At 37.6% G+C, this 24,076-nt stretch overlaps 1 protein-coding gene across 2 annotated transcripts in view; it reads right to left on the bottom strand.

Annotated features, from left to right (window-relative positions):
• Nucleotides 1-243: 243 nt before the first annotated feature.
• Nucleotides 244-24,076, bottom strand: part of LOC120349558 (vacuolar protein sorting-associated protein 13D-like) — a 51,852-nt gene continuing 28,019 nt past the window's right edge. Inside the window, exons 2-3 of one of the 2 annotated variants that reach the window (XM_039419920.1) lie at nucleotides 1,190-1,546; nucleotides 244-568 (exon numbers count right to left, since the gene is read on the bottom strand). In XM_039419920.1, the coding sequence (XP_039275854.1) occupies nucleotides 383-568; nucleotides 1,190-1,546 (543 nt within the window). In that variant the 3' untranslated portion in view covers nucleotides 244-382. Of the gene's footprint in view, nucleotides 569-1,189; nucleotides 1,710-24,076 lie in introns of those variants that run through there. The other variant, XM_039419921.1, reaches the window with a different exon arrangement.

Below are 24,076 nucleotides of genomic sequence, written 5' to 3'. Positions count from 1 at the left end.
TTGTGGGATTTGATGTGCTGGGAGTCGACAAAGTTGGATCTGGACAACCACTGTTCATATATGAAACTTCAGAGTTTGCGGGAGTGTGGTTCATGTTACTACTGAGTGTTAAGTGCAATTTGAAAAAGTGATAAATTTTATGCAACGTGGCCTTTATAATGGTCCACAAGGTAGAATTTACAAAAATGGCTATGTGCTGTGTGTTTCCAGCTAAGGACTCTGCCAGGTATTTATTAATTTCAATTTTATGATTTTATAAATTTTTATTATTGTTGAAACTATATTTTAGAGATTTTATGGGCCTTAATTGCTGAATTTTATTTAGTCACTGATAATTCAAATATAAGCCAGTTTGAGAATATTATAGGCTACAATCAATAAGCTAGTCAGAAATTGACAATTTAACACATTGCCATCCCCACCACTGTGGGAACCAGCTGACTAGCACGCTCCGCCCCTGTTGCTGTTGGTTGTTGGCGGTTTCTGCCTCCGGGGGCGGTTTGACGCCTCCATCTGGGGGCGGTGAAGGCTTAGCGGTACTGGGAGGCCGGATACGAGTCATTGCGATCTGTAAATCACAAAAAAATTGAAATTTGGCAACATTCTATTCATTCTATTTCTAACATTCAAACTATTTTATTACTACCATCTTATTTTACACAAACGGTTTCTCAAGTGTTCACTACTACAATAAAAAGACATTCAAGACAAAATTTTATTTCAGTTACATATTATTATCATAAGTACAATAGTAAGTATTAGATATTTGTTTTTGACTTTATTGATTTTGTATTTAGATTTTTACTGTGTGTTTGTATTGAAAAAAGTTATTGATTGATTGGAAGTTCAATTCTCCATTTTATTGTTTGTTTACCTCAGTAATCGCTGCTATAGACTAAGATCTATGTTCCGTTTTTATTACTTTTGAATGAATTTATTTATTTGTCAGGAACAAAATACAGAATACTTTGTCAATACATGTATTTGTCAACGACAATTAGAGCATTTAGGGCCGTTTGCACAGTCAAAGCTTAAACTGAATTTAGTCAGCTGGTGGCTTAAACTCAAAATGAAACAAATTTTAACAAACGAGACTTGATACGGATTCAATCTAGTTAAAATGAAATTTAGTTTAAACTGTCACTGTGCAAACGGCCCTAATTTGAATAGAACGATCAGTGGTACCAACCTCCCTCAACACTCTCAACTCATCGAATCCCCTCTCCCACTCGACAGCGTCCTTGAACGCTTTGTCGGCGGGAACAAGCGCAGTGACGTCACCGGCAGCTAACAGCTGACCGTAGATGCGCACATACTGCACGTTGTCGCGTGCGCGCTGCAGCATGCCTTCCAGACGCGCGGCACCTGCACGCTCCATGCGCACGGCGCCTGCGCCCGAGTCGCACAGCAGACAAGCGACCGCGTAGTGCCACCATTGGCGCGGGGCGTCGGTCACCGACGCGGCTGGCCTCAGCTTGCGGTAGCGTCGGTTCCGCTCAATCCGATCCAGACCTTTCATGCAGCCCACCATCTGCCCGTATTGTTTCTGCCAATGAAATCAACAGATGAACATTGAACTGTGAATATTTCTTCAATTCTATCACCATTATTATTACTGTATTGGATTTACTATTTGGTACTGATCTGGATATTCTGATAATATTTCATACTATAGAAATAATCTTTATTTGTCCCAAAAACATAATATTACAATGACAAAAATCTGGTGTGGCGCACTCACACAACTTTCCTTGCCGTTATGATAATTTATCACCTGACGATAGTACTCACGCTCATCTCAAGTCTATTATTCAAAGATCTAAGCAAGTTGGTGACAGTAAAATAACGCTGGAGACACACGAAGTTTGCTATCTCTTCATAGTGAATGATTTAATAGAATCAACAGTTGCCAACAGTTTGCAATTGAAATAATAATTTTTTTCGAATTTCGAGCTTATTTTAAATTTTAGGTGAAAATGTTATTGAACATTAATTGAAGAGATTTTAATGCTCAATCATATCCACTTGGAATTTTTTGTTTAAATTGTATCTGAAACCTGATAATTGGGAATCTAAAATCAAACTTTGCATAGATGGGGTGGAGCTCCTGGAATTTTTACAGATATGGGACTTGTGGCAGTTGATAGAGCTCATCAATGACTATTTTATGTATAAATTTGATCAAAATCTTTGGAGCCGTTTTCGAGAAAATCGCGAAAAACCCTGTTTTTGACAACATTTTCATCATTTTATCCGCCACCTTGAATTGCATTAGATCGAAATCTTTATAAAATAGAATGAATAGAATGTTGCCAAATTTCAATTTTTTGTGATTTACAGATCGCAATGACTCGTATCCGGCCTCCCAGTATCGCTAAGCCTTCACCGCCCCCAGATGGAGGCATCAAACCGCCCCCGGAGGCAGAAACCGCCAACAACCAACAGCAACAGGGGCGGAGCGTGCTAGTCAGCTGGTTCCCACAGTGGTGGGGATGGCAATGTGTTAAATTGTCAATTTCTGACTAGCTTATTGATTGTAGCCTATAATATTCTCAAACTGGCTTATATTTGAATTATCAGTGACTAAATAAAATTCAGCAATTAAGGCCCATAAAATCTCTAAAATATAGTTTCAACAATAATAAAAATTTATAAAAATAATTTCTTCTTTGCTTAAAGCTATTGATTCCCAACAATCTTTTTCTACTTTGCTTGCAGTCATAAGTAAATTCTCATTGCCTATCACCCATTCACGACAAATCTCAATCTGTATTGACTTGTCTATAAATTATCAGCGATATACAGCCCTGATTTACTCTCAATAATGATTTTATGAGCTCTGTTCTCATCACCAGTCCCACGTTGGATAAGTCATGTTTGTTTCACATTATTTCTTTCAATAACGAGCTGCCCTGCTTGGCTGCAGTCGGTAGAGCATGAATAACAAAATATATAACTTTTATTGTGGTTCTTAGAATAATGATAATACCAATTCACACCAAAAATCACACAAAAATTTTACTTGGTGATTTTAATGCTCAGTTAGGTAGAGAAAAGAAATTTAGAGATATAATTGGAAAAATGTCAGCACAAAAGAAAACTAATAAGAATGGTGAAAAACTTGTAGGAATTTGCAGAAACCATGAATTCATCTCCAAATCCACATATTTCATGCAAAAACCAGCAAAACTTAAAACATGGAAACATCCAAATTGGAAACAGGGCGAATGGCAACTTGACCATGTTTGTGCAGAAAAATTTAAGCATAAAGAAATTCAAAATGTAGAGGTTAATAGGTAACTCTACATATGTAGAAATGACCAATAATTAGAAATCCGATAATCTGAAAGAGCTTACAAAAAACTTGATTCAGGCTGCTACTTCTGCAGCACCACCAAATCCACCGAAGAAACATCTTTGGTGGAACGAAGAATGTGACAAAGCATATGAAAATCGTCACAAGTCTTGGCTTGAGCACCAAAGCAAGAAAACAGATGAATCATACAAAAACTTCATGGATATTCGCAAACAAGTCACAAAAATTTTCCGAAAAACCAAAAGACAGTTTGAAATATAGAGAATAGATAAAATAGAAGAAAATAGTCAAAAAGCCAACAGCCGGGATTATTTCCTTAATTTCAAACAGTCAATCTCTAAATTCGAACCAAATACCCTTTTACTAAAACATTCTGAGGGAAAACTTGCACATAGTGACAGGGAAAATGTAGAGATCCTTGCTTCTACCTTCAGATCTATTCTGAACTTCGATGATCCGATCTCGACTCTTGAAATTGATACAAATACTGCAATAAAATCAATGCAATCGCAAGTAGATCCACCCACACGGGAAGAACTCATCAGAGCAATGTCAGAACTGAAGAATTACAAAGCCAGTGGTAGTCAATGTGTCCAGACACATTGACTACAGAGATTTGGAAGAATGCCTCATCTCAGACAATGAACGAATTGCATCACCATTTAATCAAAATTTGGGAAACTGAGAGATTGGAAGAACACTGGACAACTGCGATTATTCACCCACTGCACAAAAAAGGCGACAGAAGCAATCCTGATAACTACAGGGGAATTTCGCTTCTAGATTGCACATATAAGATACTGTCACGAATAATTTACAACTGAATTAAAGATCAGCTAGATCTAGAATTGGGAGAATACCAGGGGGGTTTCCGACCGTGGCGAAGTTGCGCTGACCAAATATTAATGCTAAAATTAATCATGCAATATTACAGGAAACGAGGCAAACAACTAGTACTCTCTTCTATTGATTTCAAAAAAGCGTATGACAGCATCCATACTGAAAATCTTTACTGAAAATTTTAAGGCATTTGGGTCTCAACCCGAAGTTGATCAAAATGATTGAATTATCTTGAACATATACAAAATCAAAAATAAAGTTCAGAGGAGAACTGTCTGAGGCATTTGAGATAAAAACCGGCTTGAGACAGGGAGATGGGCTCTCTCCAATACTCTTTAACTGTGCTCTAGAATTCATCATTGGGAAATGGAGAGAAATTAATCCTGAAACTATACAAATTGGCCATCATAGAGACAACATCAAACTTAACAGCTTGGGTTTTGCAGATGATTTGGTTTCCCTTGCAAATGGAGTAGCAGAAGCACGGCAACAAATAACATCTTTGGAAGAAATAGCAGGAAATGTCGGACTGAAGATTTCTTACGAAAAACGAAATTCATGATAACTGATCCTTTGTGTATGAATAAAATTAATATTAACGGAAGTCTTATTGATATTGTGGACAGTTTTAGATATCTAGGAGAGACGATTACACATAATCTTAGTGAGAAGGCCTTATGGAAGGCCAGAATTTCAAAGCTTTCCAAGGGACAGCATGTAACTAGGGACACTTATTAGAGAAAAAGTCTTTCCATTCATACAAAACTGAAACACTACAAGGCAGTTCTAAGATCACAAGCAATGTATTGCAGTGAAACACTTTTCAATATTGATGGAAATGGAATTAAAGAAACTATAAGAAGAGTTGAAAGACGGATTCTTAGAACCTGCATAAACAAAAAACATGTAGTTGACAACCAGTTCAGACTCCTTCCAAGAGAACAGATTTATAGAGAAATCGAACCAATAACTGACGCAATGCGCAAAAAGAGAATTTCTTTCTTTGGACATATTCTCAGAACCCCAGCGAATCGATTGTTAAGAAGACTTATTGAAAAATTCATGAGTTCGAAAACAGAAAGAGCCACAATTCCTTGGCTTGTGGAAATAAAAAAAGACATATCGAAACTAAATTCAACTATTGACGATGTCAAAAATCGCACAAAAATCTATAGGGAAACCATCACTGACAGAAAGAGGATCTTATCTATAAAAACAATTAGGAGAAGGCAACAGGTTTGTTCAGATGAATTGAGAAAAGAAAGGTCTGACAGGTACTGGGAAGAAAGGAAGAGAATTGAAGCGAATAAATGAAGAAAGAGGACTAACCAGAGACTACAGTGGTCCTATGTGGTCATAAAATTGAAAAAAAAAATACCAATTTCTTACTGGCTCGCCCAGGAGCTCCCGCAGTTCTCTGCTCTTGCTGGTTACTGATGTCGGCTGCTCCAACAGTCCACAATTTCTGTGACTGATTTGTCGGATTCCGCAATTACAGATGCGAGAATTTGCGCTGCTGCAACTTAATGCTATGATTTTGAGATTCTCCAAATCGGATTCAATGATACTGGATAATTTATATAAATCTCTGGAACGTATTATTTCCAAATATTTGATAATCAATGCTGTATATCGCTGTATTAACCAACTTATTTGGTGAAGAATATAGTCGGATGGTAATCCTAATAATATTTCAATACTGGTAACTGGTTGCTTCTAGCACGAAAAATTACCATGTGCTTCTTAAATCATCAATCCTATGCATCTAGACTATGCAGCTCAGTTATCGACTTGCTGTTGCTTGTCGAATAAAATCTCATATACCTTCTTTCCAAGTTAATATATATAATTAATTAATAAATTATAAATCTCAAATATATTAATATATATTTCTCAAAGCTAAAGGTTCGGCCTCTGATGGAAATTAGATAAATCAATTCATCCAGTGAACATGAGCTTCAATTATATCTTCATAATTTACTAATAAAATTGATGATCGAGTGAGCATATATATTATAACTTTAAATTTGAATATTTATTTCCTCTGTGCATACTTGGACATATGAATCGCAACTTTGATATTAATTTCAATATTTGTATAACCTTTCGACGAGCTAGCTTTTTAAATCTTGTTTCACTTGAAGCACTGAGGGCGCCCTAGATTTATATATTTCTTGTTAACTATAACTCATGTGCCGAAATTCACAAGATGATGATGGCGATCCAAATTCTTCCATCGTCTTGGGGTTTTCTGGTGGCCAAAGTCATCCTCTCCAAGGGAATAAATAAATATCTGAATGACTTATGCCTTAATACGGCATCACTAAGTCTTATGAAAATTAATTATTGGATTCAAACTTAAATCTTTCAAACGTACAATTATTAACAAAAAAGGGACTTGTGCTCTATAAAATTAGTGGCGTTTCATGATGACATCTGGCGAACAAGTTGGCTGTGATCTACCCCTATTCTCTACGATCATACTTCCGTATTCCAAATTTGCATATTATTTAAATATTCAACTACTACGCCATTGTATGATCAAGTAGTCAATGTCAATCTGCTAGGCTATTACATATATATTATGTGTTATATTTTATAATTACTCAGATTACATCCGGTACATGAACTGCGTAGTGATAACTTGCAAATTCTTGTCATTTATATAAATACGGAGGGTTATTTTTGAATTGACTCGTTTTTACTGCCAATCAGCCACTGCATTTTGATTGGCTCATCTAAAAATTACAAATGTATCCATGCACCTGATAGAATATACACACTTCCTTGATATTTTTATTTATTTTACATATTTTGTACATGCTTGAATATACACACTTCCTTGATATTTTTATTTATTTTACATATTTTGTACATGCTCATGTGACACAATAATTTTTTTTAAGTTTATTAAGTTGTTTTTCCATTTACAATAACATGCCATGTGGTTACCAAATCCTCTGGTTGAATGCTATTGTTTACAACTAAGATTTGCCACAGGTGCTAGCTAAATTTCAAATTATACGGCTTGACCGATTATTTAGGTTGCCGACCAGTAAGTATTATAGCCTAACCTCAAAATTTCATTATTTTATATAATTCAATAAATAGCGAATAAAATTCTTTTCTATTCGGCTGTTTGAATTGTAGCCAGGATAACCGTTATTATCTAATCACTCACTTGTTGATATCGCACCCGGCGATAACAAAGCAGCTGTTTGGTAGAGACCTATAAAATCTTTTCATTAAGCGATTTTGCTTGCTATTCAAAATAATTTGTTATAATATTTGTATGTCTTGTTGACCGAGCGAAGTGAGGTCTTAGATTCAAGTCGACGGTTTGGCATTTCTCTTAATGTTTAAATGTTTATATGTTGCGCATTTAAGTCGAAACGCGGTAATAGATTTCCATGAAATTTGACAGGTATGTTCATTTTTAATTGCGCGTCGATGTATATAGCCTACAAGGTTTTTGGAAATTTTGCATTTCAAGGATAATAATAAAAGCAAAAAGGAGCCTCCTCAATACGCCAATATAAGAGTAAAAAATCTGGTGTGGCGCACTCACACAACTTTCCTTGCCGTTATGAAAATTGATCAACTGACGCTAGTGTTCCCACGCATATCAAATGTTGGTCTGGCCAGAGCATTTTTGAATTGTAGCGCCAATCCCAGACTACAGTTCTGCCCATAGCAGGCTTGTGCGCTAGTGTCGATTCGTCCAGCTGTTTGCCTTGCCATCCTTCCTAGCCCAGTCATCTCGTTCTTGTTCAGTCGTTCTTGTTCGTTTTGTCTTGTCTTGTTGTGAAGACCGAGTTCGTATTTTGTAATGTAATTTCCATCGGAAATTTCTAGTAATTGATTGTTTAAGTGTCGTGTGTGTGGATTATAAATATAACATCGTAAATAGTGTTAAATTGAATTAATTTGCATCAGTTTTGAATTTATAAAGAATCCAGTTTGAGCTTCGTTCGGAATATAGTACAGTATACGGAGCCTGCAAGTTGAACACGGAAAACCAGCCTGGAAGCGAAAACCTATCTTTTTCCCAGATTTCTTTCCACCCCTGAATCTGACCAAAACACCTAATAAAGGCTTCGAAGGGCAAGTAGACAAAATTGGATTATATCTGGTGAGTTTTTGCTCTTTTATTGTTCATTAATGCAGAGTTTAACTGTACCAATAACCTGGCTCAAATTGAAGATTAAATTTTGCTCCTTGTTTCTATTTGATAAATTGAATAGTAAATTACAGTCCACTAGTAGCTCTAGCCTGAGCTTTGTTCAGATCATTTTGATCCTGCCAGGCCGGAATGAATTTAAATTTGTAATTTGTTGATTAATTCACACACATTAGATTTAAGCAATTTCGTATTTGTCCAATGTTGGCATGTTCAGAATGGTCTGATCTATGCACAACTTTAGTTTGTTGTAGCCTTGTTCTAGAGCAAGGTTTCTTGTCAATTTGTATTTGTCTGAAATTAAATTTATTTCAGTTAAAATTGTAATTTTCCTGAAACTAGGCTCATTGTGCTCTTTTCTCAGGAATTTGTTTGTTGGATTTTGTATTGTCCATTTTGTATTGTACATGTTAGTGAAGGTTAATCACAGCATGATTTTGTTTGTTCAATTCAACAAGTTATCGTTTGTTTGTGAGTTGTTGGAAGAACATTATCTAATCATATAGTTTTGTCTTCAGCAGTAACTTGTCTTGTGAATTGATAATCAAAGTTTAACTTTGATAACTTACTAGTCGTGATTTTTCCTTCCATTTAGTTTTGAACTCATTCTTGTTTTTTTTTTTGTCTGTTGTTTGTATTGTCGGGGCTGAATTGTTTTGTGTATGAGTTCAAGATGGAGGAAAAATTACAGAAACAAATCAGGGTTCATCGCGCTAAACTGGAACAATTGTATGCCAGATTGCAAAGAATTTATGAACTGTCTAAAAATGTCTCTGATCCAAAAGTTGCTGAGCAATTTTTAGTGTTGTATCCTCGGGTGTCTCAGACCATTTCGGATTATGAAAAGACAGAATTAGTGGTTAATGAGTTGGAACTTGAGTTGAATAAAGATTATGTTGTAGCATTCAACGACTCACATCTAGATCTGTTTCAGTATATTGAAGTAGCGGCTAACACTCTCAAACAGAAAGAGGCGACTGATGCTATTGCTCAATCTTCGGCAGCTTCAGCAGCTAGTGCACAGCCGGTCGTGTCCGAGTCAGTACTGCCCAAAATCGACCTTCCAAAATTTGATGGGAACCAGACTCAATGGTCGGTGTTTTATGAATTATTTAAGGCATTGGTACATGACAACAAGAGTTTGAACGATCAGCAGAAGGTCCAATATCTTGTAAGTAGACTTACTGGACAAGCAGCAAATATTTGTCGTCATTTGCCACCATTGGCTAATAATTATCTAATAATTTGGCAGGCATTATTGACCCGCTATAACGATCCACGAGCGCAAGTCGATGCCTATTTCAAACAAATTTTTGAATTTCGTCCAATAAAATCAGAATCAAAGGCAGGTTGTATTGCGATTTTGGATGGGTTTTGCAGTTCCATCAATGCAGTGAAGAGATTGCGACTCACTGATTTGTCAGACTCGATATTCCTCTATCATGGCTTGAGATTGCTGGATCCAAGTTCTCGTAGAAATTTTGAATCGGCCGTACGTGACAAGGCTATGCCAACTTATGCCGATTATGTCAAATTCATTGAAAAGCAAATTAAGACTCTTCCTTCTGATGAGAAACAGACTGAATCGTTTAATATGAAGCACAAAAAAGATAATAAATCAAAGGTGTTTGTGGTTCAATCCAATGATTCATCTAACGATGCATCTAGTAAAAATCCCAATTGTCTGAAGTGCTCAAAACCGGGTCATCGGTTAGTAGATTGTGCTAGTTTCTTGAAAATGACTCCTTGGGATCGTTATTGTTTGATTAAAGGAAAGTTTTGTTGTTTTCGTTGTCTTGATGTGGATCATTTGAGTAAAATTGTCGTAGTAAAACTCAGTGTGCTCAATGTCGAGAATCTCATCATTCTTTATTGCACTTTTCCAGATCAAGTTCCAATGAAGGTGTTGCGTCCTCGTCGAACTCCAAGGCAGGTGGCACATCACCTATTAGTTGTTGTTCTACATCCAACGATGTAGAAAATTCGACCGTTGTGTTGTCGACCGTCACTGCACATATTCGAGATTGTAATGATCAGCTTTGTGATGTTCGTTTCTTGATTGACACCGGGAGTCAGTGTCATTTTGTTACAGCCAAATTGTGTCGGCGTTTGAGACTACCATTCCAGCCCATGAAAACCGTTGTTCGTGGATTCGGTGGTGGTACTAGTGAAGTTCGAGGTCGTACTTGTGTGTCGATTCAGTCGAAGTTGGATCCTACCGTCAAGTTTTCGATGGATGCCACAGTGGTAGATAGAATCATCGACAAGTTGCCTTCTTGTGAAATCGACAGATCCAAACTTCATCATCTTGAAAATCTCACACTGGCTGACGACAAATTCTACCTTCCTAGTAGAATAGATGGCATCATTGGTGCAGAGTTAGTTCCTCACTTGCTACGTGGGAGTCCTAGTATAGGTGAATCGCACGAATTGATGACTGTTAATAGTGTCTTTGGTCACATTCTGATGGGGAGAGCGCCGATTCTCACTTCAACAAAAAATGTGTCGAATTGTTTTACAGCCATCTGTAGTCCATTCGTTAGTAGTCCATCGTTGGATAGTTTTGTGGAACGTTTTTGGGAGTTGGAATCGTGCCCTGCACCAAGCTGTCAACTGAAACCGGAAGAGTTGGAGTGTGAGGTAAATTTTCGGAAGTCTGTACATCGTGTGAATTCTGGTCGTTTTGTTGTTGCCTTGTCATTTGCGGAGCCGCCCAGCAGCTTGGGAGATTCGTATGCTGTCGCCGAACGCCGACTGCTGAGTTTGGAGAGACGACTAGAGCATGACAGCAATACTCGTATTTCATATCATGAAATATTGATTGATTACCTACGTCAGGGTCACATGTCGTTTGTAGCAGATCAGACAGACCGAGGTGGTTACTACATACCGCATCACGCCATCGTGAAAGCAAGCAGCACTACCACGCCCATCCGAATTGTATTTGATGCTGGTTCCAGAACATCATCGGTTTGTCATTGAACCAGGTTCTTCATGCTGGTCCCAAATTGCAGACTGACATTTTTGTTTTGTTAGTCAATTTTCGTTTGTTCCCAATCGCACTAACTGCCGACATTAAACAAATGTATCGACAGATATTAGTGGAGGATTCCTGCCGTCGTTATCAGCGTGTATTGTGGAGATTTTCGCCGGAGGATCCGATCGAAATTTATCAGCTCAATTGTGTTGTTTTTGGTGTTTCAAGCTCTCCATATTTGGCACTTCGCACCGTCCACCAGCTTGTAGAGGAGGATGGAAATCGTTTTCCAGCAGCCAAGGCGAGAATACCAAGAGACATGTTCATGGACGACTTAGTCACATCTGTCGCCACAGAGTCAGAGGCCGCGGAGCTGTATCATCAGTCCAAGCAGCTGTTTGAGGGAGGAGGTTTCTCGCTCACAAAGTGGACGTCAAATTCACCATCAATGCTGGAGAAATTCTCGGAGGAAGAGAAATCGTTTTCGTACAAGGATTTCGAAGCAGACAACTCCTTGGCTATCTTGGGATTGAATTGGCAACCTAGTACTGATCTGTTTCAGTTTTCGTCAAGTGTGGTGAGGTCGTCGCTACTAAGCGTTCTATTCTGTCAGTGATGGCTCGTATCTATGATCCACTTGGTCTCTTGTCACCGTTTACATTATTTCTAAAATGTCTTGTCCAGAAACTGTGGAAATTAGGAGTGGATTGGGACGAGAAGCCGCCTGAGTCTATATGCACTCTTTGGGAGAATTGTCAAAAAGAGTTGCCTCTATTATTAAAATTTGCTGTTCCACGTCACGTTGGTTTGTTTCAGGATTCTCACATCAGTTTGATTGGTTTTTGTGACGCATCATTGTCGGGTTATGGTGCAGTTATCTATGTGAAGTCGCAGAAGGAGAGCGAGGAGTCAAGAGTTGTATTATTGTGTTCCAAGTCCAAGGTAGCACCATCTAAAGTTGTTTCAATACCTCGTTTGGAGTTGTGTGCGGCACTCTTGTTGGCAGAACTCATGAATTCAGTAGTCACTATTATTAGTGAACGTTGTCATGTGTCTCGTATTGTCGCACTCTCTGATTCGACAGTCACCTTGTGTTGGATTAATGCTCCATCCGCGAAATGGCAAACTTTTGTTGGTAATCGCGTCGCAAAAATACAGGATTCTTGTATACAGGAGTGGATGCATGTTGCCGGAATTGAAAATCCCGCTGACTGTTTGTCTAGAGGTTTATCACCAGTTGAGCTTGTGAACTTTCCGTTGTGGCTCTCAGGTCCATCATGGTTAGCAGAGGACGAATGCGATTGGCCCGTCCGAACTCAAATGGAAGAGATCGTGGATCCACCGGAGGCGAAAAAACCGTCAGTGTTGACAGTCACAAAATCTCCTGATTGTAACAGCAATGCAGTATATTCATTGATTGGTCGTTGTTCGGATTATGGTCGTCTTTTGAGAATTGTAATTCTTGTTCTCAAATTCTTACGAATCTTACCCCAATCAGAGGAATCAGATTTCGATGTTGCTGAGAGGTATCTATGTAAAGTGGTGCAGAAGATACATTTTTCATCTGAATTTGTGCAATTGGAGAAGGGAGAAGATTGTTCTATGCGCCTTCGTCGCCTGTCTCCATTCATTGATAAAGGTGTGATTCGCGTCGGCGGTCGTTTGTCTCATGCTGGACTGGAATTTGAGACTTGTCATCAGATGATCCTACCAAAATCCGACGCTTTCGTATCGATGTTGATTGATTATCATCACAAGAAGAACTGTCATGCTGGACCTTCGTTATTGTTGTCCTTGATCAGACAGAAATTCTGGATACTGTCTGCTCGCTCTATTATTCGTATTTGTGTGTTTAAGTGTAATCGTTGTTTCCGTGTTCGACCTAGTAATAATGCAATCATTCCAAAAATGGGTGACCTGCCTGCTTGTCGAGTGTCAAAATGCAAACCATTTGAAAATTGTGGTGTGGATTACGCTGGTCCTTTGCGTATTACTATGACGAGACGTCGTAATCCTTGTATTTTGAAAGCCTACATTTGTCTGTTTGTGTGTATGGCAACAAAGGCGGTACATATTGAGTTGGTATCGGATCTATCAACGCCCATGTTTTTAGCTGCGTTTCGTCGTTTTTTGTCACGTCGTGGACCCTGTCGTGTGATGTATTCGATTGTGGTACTAATTTTGTAGGTGCCAAGGAACAATTGCGAAATATATCTCAACTTTTGAATTCGTCCGAGTTTCAAACCACATTGACTAGTCAACTCGCCGAACACAAAATTGAATGGAAATTCATTCCCCCTGGTTCACCGCATTTTGGAGGTCTGTGGGAGGCAAATGTCAAATCTGTAAAGTTGCATCTGTTCGAGTAATTGGCAATCAACTTCTCACCTATGAGGAACTGAACACGGTATTGGTGCAGATTGAAGGTGTCCTGAATTCCCGCCCACTGTGTGTACTGAGTGAGGATCCGTGTGAACCGCTGGCTTGACCCCAGCGCACTTTTTGACACTCACACCGTTGAAATCATTTCCCATGCGGGACGTGGACAGTGTCCCTGTGAATCGTCTCACCAGGTATGAATTGATTGGTCAACTCATTCAATCGTTCTGGAACCGATGGAGAAGAGAGTACCTGCACAAACTCCAAAGTCGTAAAAAATGGCTGAAATCACCCACTTCTATCAGTGTGGGAACGGTTGTGGTAGTGGACCAACCAAACACACCTCCATTGCAATGGCCACTGGGTGTCATCGAACAGGTGTTTCCGGGAAGTGACGGTGAGGTTCGAGTGGCAAGTGTTCGCCTAAAAATGGGTATTTATAAAAGACCAGTTACAAAACTGTATCCACTCCCAACTCAATAGTTGTTTTTGCTTGTTGCATTTTTTTTTCTTTTTGTTGTTTTTTCGTGTTGGTGTTTTGTTTTGTCGTGTGTGTGGATTATAATATAACATCGTAAATAGTGTTAAATTGAATTAATTTGCATCAGTTTTGAATTTATAAAGAATCCAGTTTGAGCTTCGTTCGGAATATAGTACAGTATACGGAGCCTGCAAGTTGAACACGGAAAACCAGCCTGGAAGCGAAAACCTATCTTTTTCCCAGATTTCTTCCACCCCTGAATCTGACCAAAACACCTAATAAAGGCTTCGAAGGGCAAGTAGACAAAATTGGATTATATCTGGTGAGTTTTTGCTCTTTTATTGTTCATTAATGCAGAGTTTAACTGTACCAATAACCTGGCTCAAATTGAAGATTAAATTTTGCTCCTCGTTTCTATTTGATAAATTGAATAGTAAATTACAGTCCACTAGTAGCTCTAGCCTGAGCTTTGTTCAGATCAAATGTACTATTCTAAGATCTGAGACAGCTGGTGACAGGACAATAGCGCTGCAGACACACGAATTCTGCTATCTCTTCAGAATGAATATATATTATAACTAGCCGTCAGGCTCGCTTCGCTCGCCATATCCGTCTAGCCAGGGGGCTCCGCCCCCTGGACCCCCGACTGGATCGTCCAAGAATGAGTTCAGCCGGCTCGCTTCGCTCGCCTGCATTTTTCATTTGAGAATTTTTATCATATGTTAGGACAATACTAGTCGGGGGTCCAGAAACGTCTGGCTAAACGGATATGGCGAGCGAAGCGAGCCTGACGGCTAGTAATATAATATTCCCAGGATTGAAGTAGCAGTGCTTAATCAATTTTTCCGCGATAAATGCATTCAAATCTTCAACTTGGTGCCAACCTAACAAAGTCAACTCAACTTAATGCCAACCTGACAAAATTATTAATTTAGTTGCCAGTTAACAACTGTTTAGAAGAGGTATTCTATCTAGATTATAGTTCTATAGTAACATATGATATGGAAATTTCAATTATAATTAAGAGATTGGGAGAAGAAGAATATACATGCTGAAAGACGAACTTTGAACCCTTAAAAACCACCCTTAGAGTTAAAATATCGCCAAAAGATTTCTTAGTGCGCCTCTAAAGGGCCAACTGAACATACCTACCAAATTTGAACGTTTTTGGTCCGGTAAATTTTTAGTTATGCGAGTGAGTGAGTGAGTGAGTGAGTGAGTGAGTGAGTGAGTCAGTCAGTCAGTCAGTCAGTGAGTGTCATTTCGCTTTTATATATATAGATAGAATCAACAGGGTTCCAGGTTTTAAATATTTAGGAGAGGTTATTTCGGAGAGATTATCACAGCAGGATAGAATAAAGAAAGCTCATAAAGGCCTAGGGCTGGTGCAATCCATTTACAATAAAAAATGCTTGTCTCTTCACACTAAAATTAGACATTATAATACAGTAATAAAGCCATCAATGCTATATGCCAGTGAGACCCTAAATCTCAACAGGAAAGCTGATCTAGAAAATTTGAAGAAAGAAGAAAGGAAAATAATTAGAAAAATTCTAGGTCCGAGATTAACTGAGAATGGTTATAGATTACAGAAAAATAGCACAGTTGAGCAACATTCAAATATTGTAACAGACATGAGAAAAAGACGTCTAAAATCCTATGGTCATATCATGAGGCTCCCTGACCATAGAATCACAAAAAAAGTGAAATATGTAGCTTCGCTTGCCTATGGAGGAGAATGGATTAGGAATGTTAAGAAAGATCTAGTTTTGGCAGGAATTACTGATGATGAAATTGAAAATAGAAATAATTTCAAAACAAATGGGAAATTATTCCAGAGATAAAAGCACCAAGAGTTGGCACAAGATGGAGTGAAGAAAGAAAAGCTGCATTTTCTCGGAGAATGAATAGCTGGTGGGCGAACAAGAAAACCGCCAAGTCTAATAGAAATCGATGATCATGATTTTACTCAGCGTCTTCCACTTCGGAAGCTCTACGACTAATAATAATAGAATCAATAGTAGCCAACAGTTTGAAATTGAATAAACTTTTTCTCGCATTTCGAGCTTATTTTCAATTTTAGGTGAAAATGTTACTGAACATTAATTGTAGAGATTTATATGCTGAATCTTTTCCACTTAAATTTATTTGTTCAAATTGTATCTGAAGCCTGATAATTGGGAATCTGAAATCAAACTTTGCATAGATAGGGCGCTGCTCCTGGAAATACAGATATGGGACTTGTGGCAGTCGATAGAATTTATCAATGACTTTTCTAGGTATGAATTTTATCAAAATCGTTGGAGCCGTTTCCGAGAAAATCTCGAAAAACCCAGTTCTTGACAACATTTTCGCAATTTTCGCCGCCATCTTGAATAATTGCAGTAGATCGAAATTGTTCGTGTCGGATCCTTACAATGTAATGACCTTAAGTTCCAAATTTCAAGTCATTCCGTTTATTGGGAGATGAGATATCGTGTACACAGACGTACATACACTCATATACACACACACACCACACACACACACACACACACACACACACACACACACACACACACACACACACACACACACAACACACATACATGTGTGTATTTATGAAGAATATAGGATAAATTCTATAGTCTGATTTTACTTCCCTTGCCCTATTACCATAGGTAAGGAGAGTATCGCTTTCCGAAAAAAATTAAGGTACCCCAATTTCTAAATTTCTATAAGTTTCAAGGTCCCCTGAGTCCAAAAAAGTGGTTTTTGGGTATTGGTCTGTATGTTTGTGTGTGTGTGTGTGTGTGTGTGTGTGTGTGTGTGTGTGTGTGTGTGTGTGTTGTGTGTGTGTGTGTGTGTGTGTGTGTGTGTGTATGAGTGTATGTGCGTCTGTGTACACGATATCCCATCTCCCAATCAAGGGAATGACTTGAAATTTGGAACTTAAGGTCCTACACTATAAGTATCCGACACAAACAATTCCAATCATATGCAATTCAAGATGGCGGTTGAAATGACAAAATTGTTGTCAAAAACAGGGTTTTTCGTGATTTCCTCGAAAATGGCTTCAACGATCTTGATCAAAATCATACCTAAAATAGTCATTGATAAGCCATATCACCTGCCACAAGTCCCATATCTGTAAAAATTTCAGGAGCTCCGCCCCATCTATGCAAAATTTGATTTTAGATTCCCAATTATCAGGTATCAGATATAATTCAAACGAAAAATTCCGAGTGGAAAAGATTGAGCATAAAAACCTCTCCAATTAGTGTCCAGTAAAATTTTCACCTAAAATTTAAAATAAGCTTGAAAATCGAGAAAATGTTATTATTTCAATTGCAAACTGTTGGCAACTGTTGATTCTATTAAATCATTCACTATGAAGAGATAGCAGACCTCGTGTGTCTCCAGCATTATAGTCCTGTCACCAGCTGGCTTAGATCTTTGAATAGTGGACTTGAGATGCGTGGGAACACTAGCGTCAGGTGATAAATTTCCATAACGGCAAGGAAAGCTGTGTGAGTGCACCACACCAGATTTTTAAGTCTCTATCTTGAAGTAGTCATGGAAAATCGATCTTATAGTTCTAGCTTGTCACCTCATGTGTATGGAAAAACTCACGAGAAACCGTGCAGGATTTTTTTTGGAGGGCACTTGAGAACTCATTCCCTGATGTACAGCGCATGGAGATTGTAACATATTTGAAATTGGGGTAGATATAAAAATCCCTAGCTGAAGTACTAATAGGTCTGAGTAAAGTAACTGGCTAATATCGCCAATGAGATAACAATAAAGATTAGATAGCATCAGCTTGTTCTGGCTAAACGGTACAATAACCTAAAAAGGAATTGAAATAATTTTTTGCTAATATATAATATATTATAAATTTTTGAAGATTGAGGTTAGGTATAAACATTCAGTGATCGGCGACCTAACGATCGACCGAGCCATGCAACGTAGAATCTGACCAAACCCCTTGGCAGAGATCTATTGCAGCAAAACGGTATGCAATTTGAAAGAACAAATGGTCACGTGGCTAACTATTAGGAAGCATGAAATAAATAGTAGTATATAGAATATTAACTAGCATGTAGAGAGCATACTTAAAAAACCTAATAAAAATAATTAAATGTATCCAGGAAATAGGAGGTTACCAAGCGCATGAATACTGAAACAATTTGCATGCACCAATCACATAATGGCAGTTAATAGGCGGCAATAGTATGCCAATTCAAAAATATTTATATATATTTCTATAAATGATTGGGATTTATGTAAAAATGTTATATAGTCTATGTTATGGATATGGCCCGAAGGCAAAGAAATTATTAAACATACAACATAAGTAATAATTTAATATTTTAGTACGGTCTATTTGAACCTTAATGGCGGAGGACTAGGATATTCAAATTTTATGTAAATTTGAAAGTCGGAAATAAGAATTGTAAAATTGAGAAAGGAGAACCATCACTCGCCTGCCAAATGCCACCATGAGAGGTCCCTAAATATTATAGAGCGTAATACCTTGCTATAACTTGTAAAAGCTAAAGTTAGATTGAATTATTAAATTTCTTATAAGACTTTGTGATGCTCTTATAAAGCAGAAGTCATTTTCATTTTAAATAATTTTTGTAACCCCTTGGAAGAGACGATTCCGGCTACCATAGTCCAGGACCACCAGGAGTTGGATCGACATCAGCGGCTCATAAGAAGATTTCGACACGTGAGTGAGAAAATTGAATTAGTGATGGGCGCCCTTAGTGCTTCGAATTTATCTAATAATCAAAGCTAGCTCGTCGAAAGGGTTTTCTTATAAATTAAGAATTTAATAAAAAATACTTGCGCAAGTAAATATAGTATTAAAGGTATTTTATTAGAGGAATAATGGGTCAGTACATCTCAGAAAATTCTAATAAATCAAAGAAGTATAAAATCTAGGCTATTAATGCATATTCATATGATCTTTAATTTTTGCAATATAATTTGCGATAGTTTGTTGTAGCTCTGATTCACTAGATGAATTGCTCTACTTATTCCATCAGGTGCCGAATCTTGCACCCTGAGATAAAATATATATTCATTACAAAGAAATCTACTAGATACTAGAGAATTTAATATATATATATTTGGATTATTGGTTGCCAATTTATCAAGTTGATCTTAAGGAACCTATTTTTAATAGAATTGTCCAAGTCGACAAGTATTAGCAAGCTTATATCGCAGCTACATGCAAAAGGATGCATATGATTAAAAGATAAAAGCACATGGTAACGTTTCGTGCTATAAATTTAGAGAATAGTATTTAGCCTGTGATAGTTTACTGATTTCAATTATTGTTCTATTTTTATATTATATATTTTTATCGCTCTTTATATTTTTTGCCTTGATCTATTTTTTGCAATATTTGTTAATATATGTATCAAATTGTTTATGGTGTGCAATTTATTTTAATTCCTCAACACTATAGGATAAGTATCATATATATATATATATATTTTTTTTTTAATGAATTACAAGAGTTATAGGGGAAGCTCATACCTGGGCCTATAAAGATTTCTATGAGACTATGTCCTATTAAAAAACCACGACCTAATTTTTATAATTATATCAAATATTTCATGCTCTACCGACTGATGCCAAGCAGGAGGCTAATCGTTATTTAAATATAAAGAATAACGTCATAGAAACATGCCGTACCAACGTGGGACTGATGATGAGAGCTGAGCTCATTAAATAATTATTTGAAATTAAGTCAAGACCCATATTGAGGATAATAATTAAAGACAAGTCTAGTCATATTAAAATTTGTCGTGGATGGATAATGAAACTATAGATATATGAGTATTGAGGAAAACAGGCGAAGTAAACTTTGTATTACTTTTTGGGGAATCAATAGCTTTAAATAAAGAGAAATTATATGTTTTAAAGAAAATTTTATATTATTGTTATTGTAGAAAATATATTTTATAGAGAGAGATTATATTTTATAAGCCTAAACTGCTATTACTTTCTAGTCAAGAATATATATGTATAAGCCAGTTGGAAAATAAGTCACAGTCTGTAAACTAGTCAGGAATCAATATTCAATATTGGGGGCGCTAGAGCATTATAAAAAACTTAAGTATAAATACCTTCTTTTGGATATCCAAACACTTTGCACATAACTGTTTCACTGTAAGTCCCGGTTTGTGTCTCTTTTTTAAGCATTTTCGCATATTATTTATCACTTTTTTAATTAGCATTTATCATATTTGACACAATGAATCACACTCCCGCAAACTCTGAAGTTTCATATATGTACGGCGGTTGCACAGATCCCACTTTGTCGACTCCCAGCACATCAAACCCCACCATGGTAGATGCCAATACGCCACGAGAAAGGGAACCAGGAAGTGTCGGGTCGATAGTCTTCGATCCACAAGGTCTGCAACCTCTATCATCCACTCGAATCGACGCCGCTGACACACCATTGAATCAACGGATAGCAGAGATCAACTTTGAAGGGGGCGAGGAGCAGCCTGCAGAACCCGCATCTCCAGAGGCCGAGTCACATCTGAGCAAACAAAGTCTATTTTCAGTCACAGAGCTAGATCCATTTAAAAAGGTAATAATGGAACAAACTAGCAGTATGTTCAATATTATGTTACAAAACACAATGGATAACATGATGCAGGAGATTAAAAAAGAGAATGTGGCAATAAAAGAGGCAAATAAGCAAACAGTGGAACAGGGCATGAAAGAGACAGCAGGCGCTATACAATCAGTAGAACGACGGTTAGATACTATTGAGAGTAAAGTAGAGAATCATAGGGAAGAATTAAAAGCAATGATAAATCTACAGAGGGAAAGTCAGGATAAAGTTACGGCAGGATTATCGGAAAGGTTGGATATGGTTACCTGTGAACTTAACGAAAGGATAGATAACCTAACCACACAAATCACTACACCCATTCAGGATTTAACAACTAACATTAAGGCCGATTGCCATCAAGAAATCAACAAACAAATTACCGTTGCCAATCAAAATTTAACGACTACAGTTGATAAAAATATTAACAGTATTAAAGAAATACAAAATAAACAGATTAATATGTCCACAAAAATGAACCAACTGCAAGGTAGTATCAATCAAAACACAGAAACCTGTAAGGCTTTAAACGGAACTCTATTAATTCAAAAATCCACTCTGACTCAATTAGATCAAGAAATAAATGCTAATAAAATTACACATAATAGTCAATGGCAGATGGCACAGGAAAAAATAACAGCATTAGAAAATTATATCCAACAACGACCTCAAGGAATTCAAGCAGATAACATCAACTCACATAGTATATTGCAAGGACTGGGTAAATTGATAATACTGATCGCCATTTGCAACCTCAACCATTCATTGATCAGATAAAATTAGTACAAACTCTTGCACCTACCTCTTGGAGCATGTGGCGTCTTCGTTTGACTAGTTTATTGATTGGCGAACCCCTGATGTTCTTTCGGAGTAGAGCCCATGAATTTACATCATTGGATGAGTTTGTAGCTGTCTTCCTGGAACAGTATTGGAGCAGAAGTAAACAGTTGGACGTGCTAGCGGACATCATATCATGTGATTTCAACCCTAACTTAGACGGTGCATGTACCACTTTCGTCACTGCCCTACAGTTCAAAAATTCTCAATTGAGCGAGCCCATTAACGAATCGGCATTAGCAAGTATTATTCTGAAGAAACTACCGTATCAAGTTAGAATGGCACTTGCCACACAACCCATTACTGATTGCAAACAGCTAATAAATCATTTATATGGCATACAGTCTGTGATGGCAATGTCAAACCACCGTTCAGACCAAAGATACACACAGAATCAACATAACTCAAAAAGTAATCAGTATACCAGCCAAAATTATGAACCGGTATCATATGATCGCTCCCGATCTACTCCTCAATTTAAACGCTGCTATGATCATAATCAAAATAATTGGAATAATAGAAGCTTTCAAAATCGTCAAACAAACCATTATCCACAGCAAACCTACAAAAGAAATTATTATTATGGCCGTGATCGACTAAACTCAAATAATGGTTACACTCAGAATAATTACAACAGAAATTACAAACCGCCACCTCAACAAGTAAGCACAAATTATACATTAGCGCATGCAACAGGATTAAACCAACAAAAAACACAAGATAACCCACCACCAAACACAGAGAAGACCACCGCTAAAAAATTACGTATATATGATACCCCTGATATAACGCCTGCAAGCTCCAATGAAACCAACAAAGAAAAGCAAGATATTCCAACATCACACACCACCTTTAGAAATGATTTACCAAAAATATTATTAGAAGAACAAAAGCCAATACCAGATAAACCACCACCAAAAACCGCCGCCCACCATGCAATTAAAACCAGCCGCAAGCAACAACCCATTTTAAGTATCCTGTTCCCCACCGAAGAGCAACCGGCCACCGAAGAGTCACTAATAAATATAAACAGTTACCAGGAGGAGACCGCCACTATGCATCCGCGAACCGAGCCTACACCTGCGCATCATTCGACCCCACCAAGGCACCAAAAGGACCCCTAGATGAAAGACCGAGAGGACGGCATCCGGGAGAAGAGGAGCGCCCACCGCAAGGCCCGGAGACAGAGGCGCCCGAGGACACCCGAGACGGAGGCGCCCGAGGACACCCGACCGGCATCAGGACGAGGAGAACGGACTACATGACCGAAGGAACATGCATCGCAAGGCCAGGAGGCGGAAGAAGCGACGAAGGAGGAACCGCGCGCGCGCATACCGTCGCATGCACGTTTCAAACGCCCGAAGAAAACACCGGACCAGCACCAGGATGGAGGACAGGAGCGGACCGATGGCATGCATCCGCGGCACATACGCTTCAAAGGCTATGATCAGCGATGTGACCGGAAAAATGGGCAAAGAAATGGATTAAAAATGGAACTAAAAGGACTATTATGGATTCGTGCATGGGCAACAAGGAAATGGATTACTCGTGGAGATTAATAAGGATAAACGGTGGCTAATAAGATTGGAAGAATTAAAGAATTTATTAGTGTTGATTGGAAGTGTTATATTATTGAATTGTTTATTATGATGATGAAGCCTAATAATGAATTTAAGTGGAAAGTATCGGATGAAGATGATTGGAAGCTTTATATTATAAAGTCGTTTATTGGTGTAACTAGAATTATAAACAATGCCACTAAAGTGAAAATATCGAGACTCAACGGAATAAATAGAAATAATAAGGAAGAAAACAGAACCAGATCAAGGAATTGTTTTAAAAGATACACCAGATACATGGGCTTTAAATTTGAGAAGGATAAATTAATAATAGGACAACCTCAACAATCAACAAATGGATAGCAGATAACCCAACTGGCCTACAGCAGTATAGCTACAAGCAGAAAGCTAAAAGATACGGGAAAACCACAACAATTCTACATGAAATATCATCAAATTTGAAATAAATATGATAAGTAATCAAAGGAAAACACCACTATCAAGCCAATAACTGACCTTTCTTAATGAATTTAATATTGATGAAGCAACCTCGTGTCAACAAATCAGATTTTTGATTCCTTCCAACTGTCCAAAGCCTGCAACAAGCAAAAGAATAATTTTCAATTATGTAATTGAATAAGATACATCAAATAAAAAAGGACACAAGCGGGGATAGTATATTTAAAATTTGTTAATTACCTTTAAAGAGAAAAAATGTAGCGGTTAGGTTAATTGCGAGATTCGACAACCAGTTCTGACGTAAGCAGTATGAATGTAGAGACAGTGACCAGCTGAGCAAAGCCACCTGAATCAAATGTAGCGCTCAACATATGATTATAAAAAGAAAAGCATTGTAACCCAAAATGTTATTTATTACTGTTATTTATT

The sequence above is a fragment of the Nilaparvata lugens genome, chromosome 2 (genome assembly GCF_014356525.2).
Source record: "Nilaparvata lugens isolate BPH chromosome 2, ASM1435652v1, whole genome shotgun sequence".
Lineage (NCBI taxonomy): Eukaryota > Metazoa > Arthropoda > Insecta > Hemiptera > Delphacidae > Nilaparvata > Nilaparvata lugens.
This window is presented reverse-complemented; position numbering and strand designations above follow the sequence as displayed.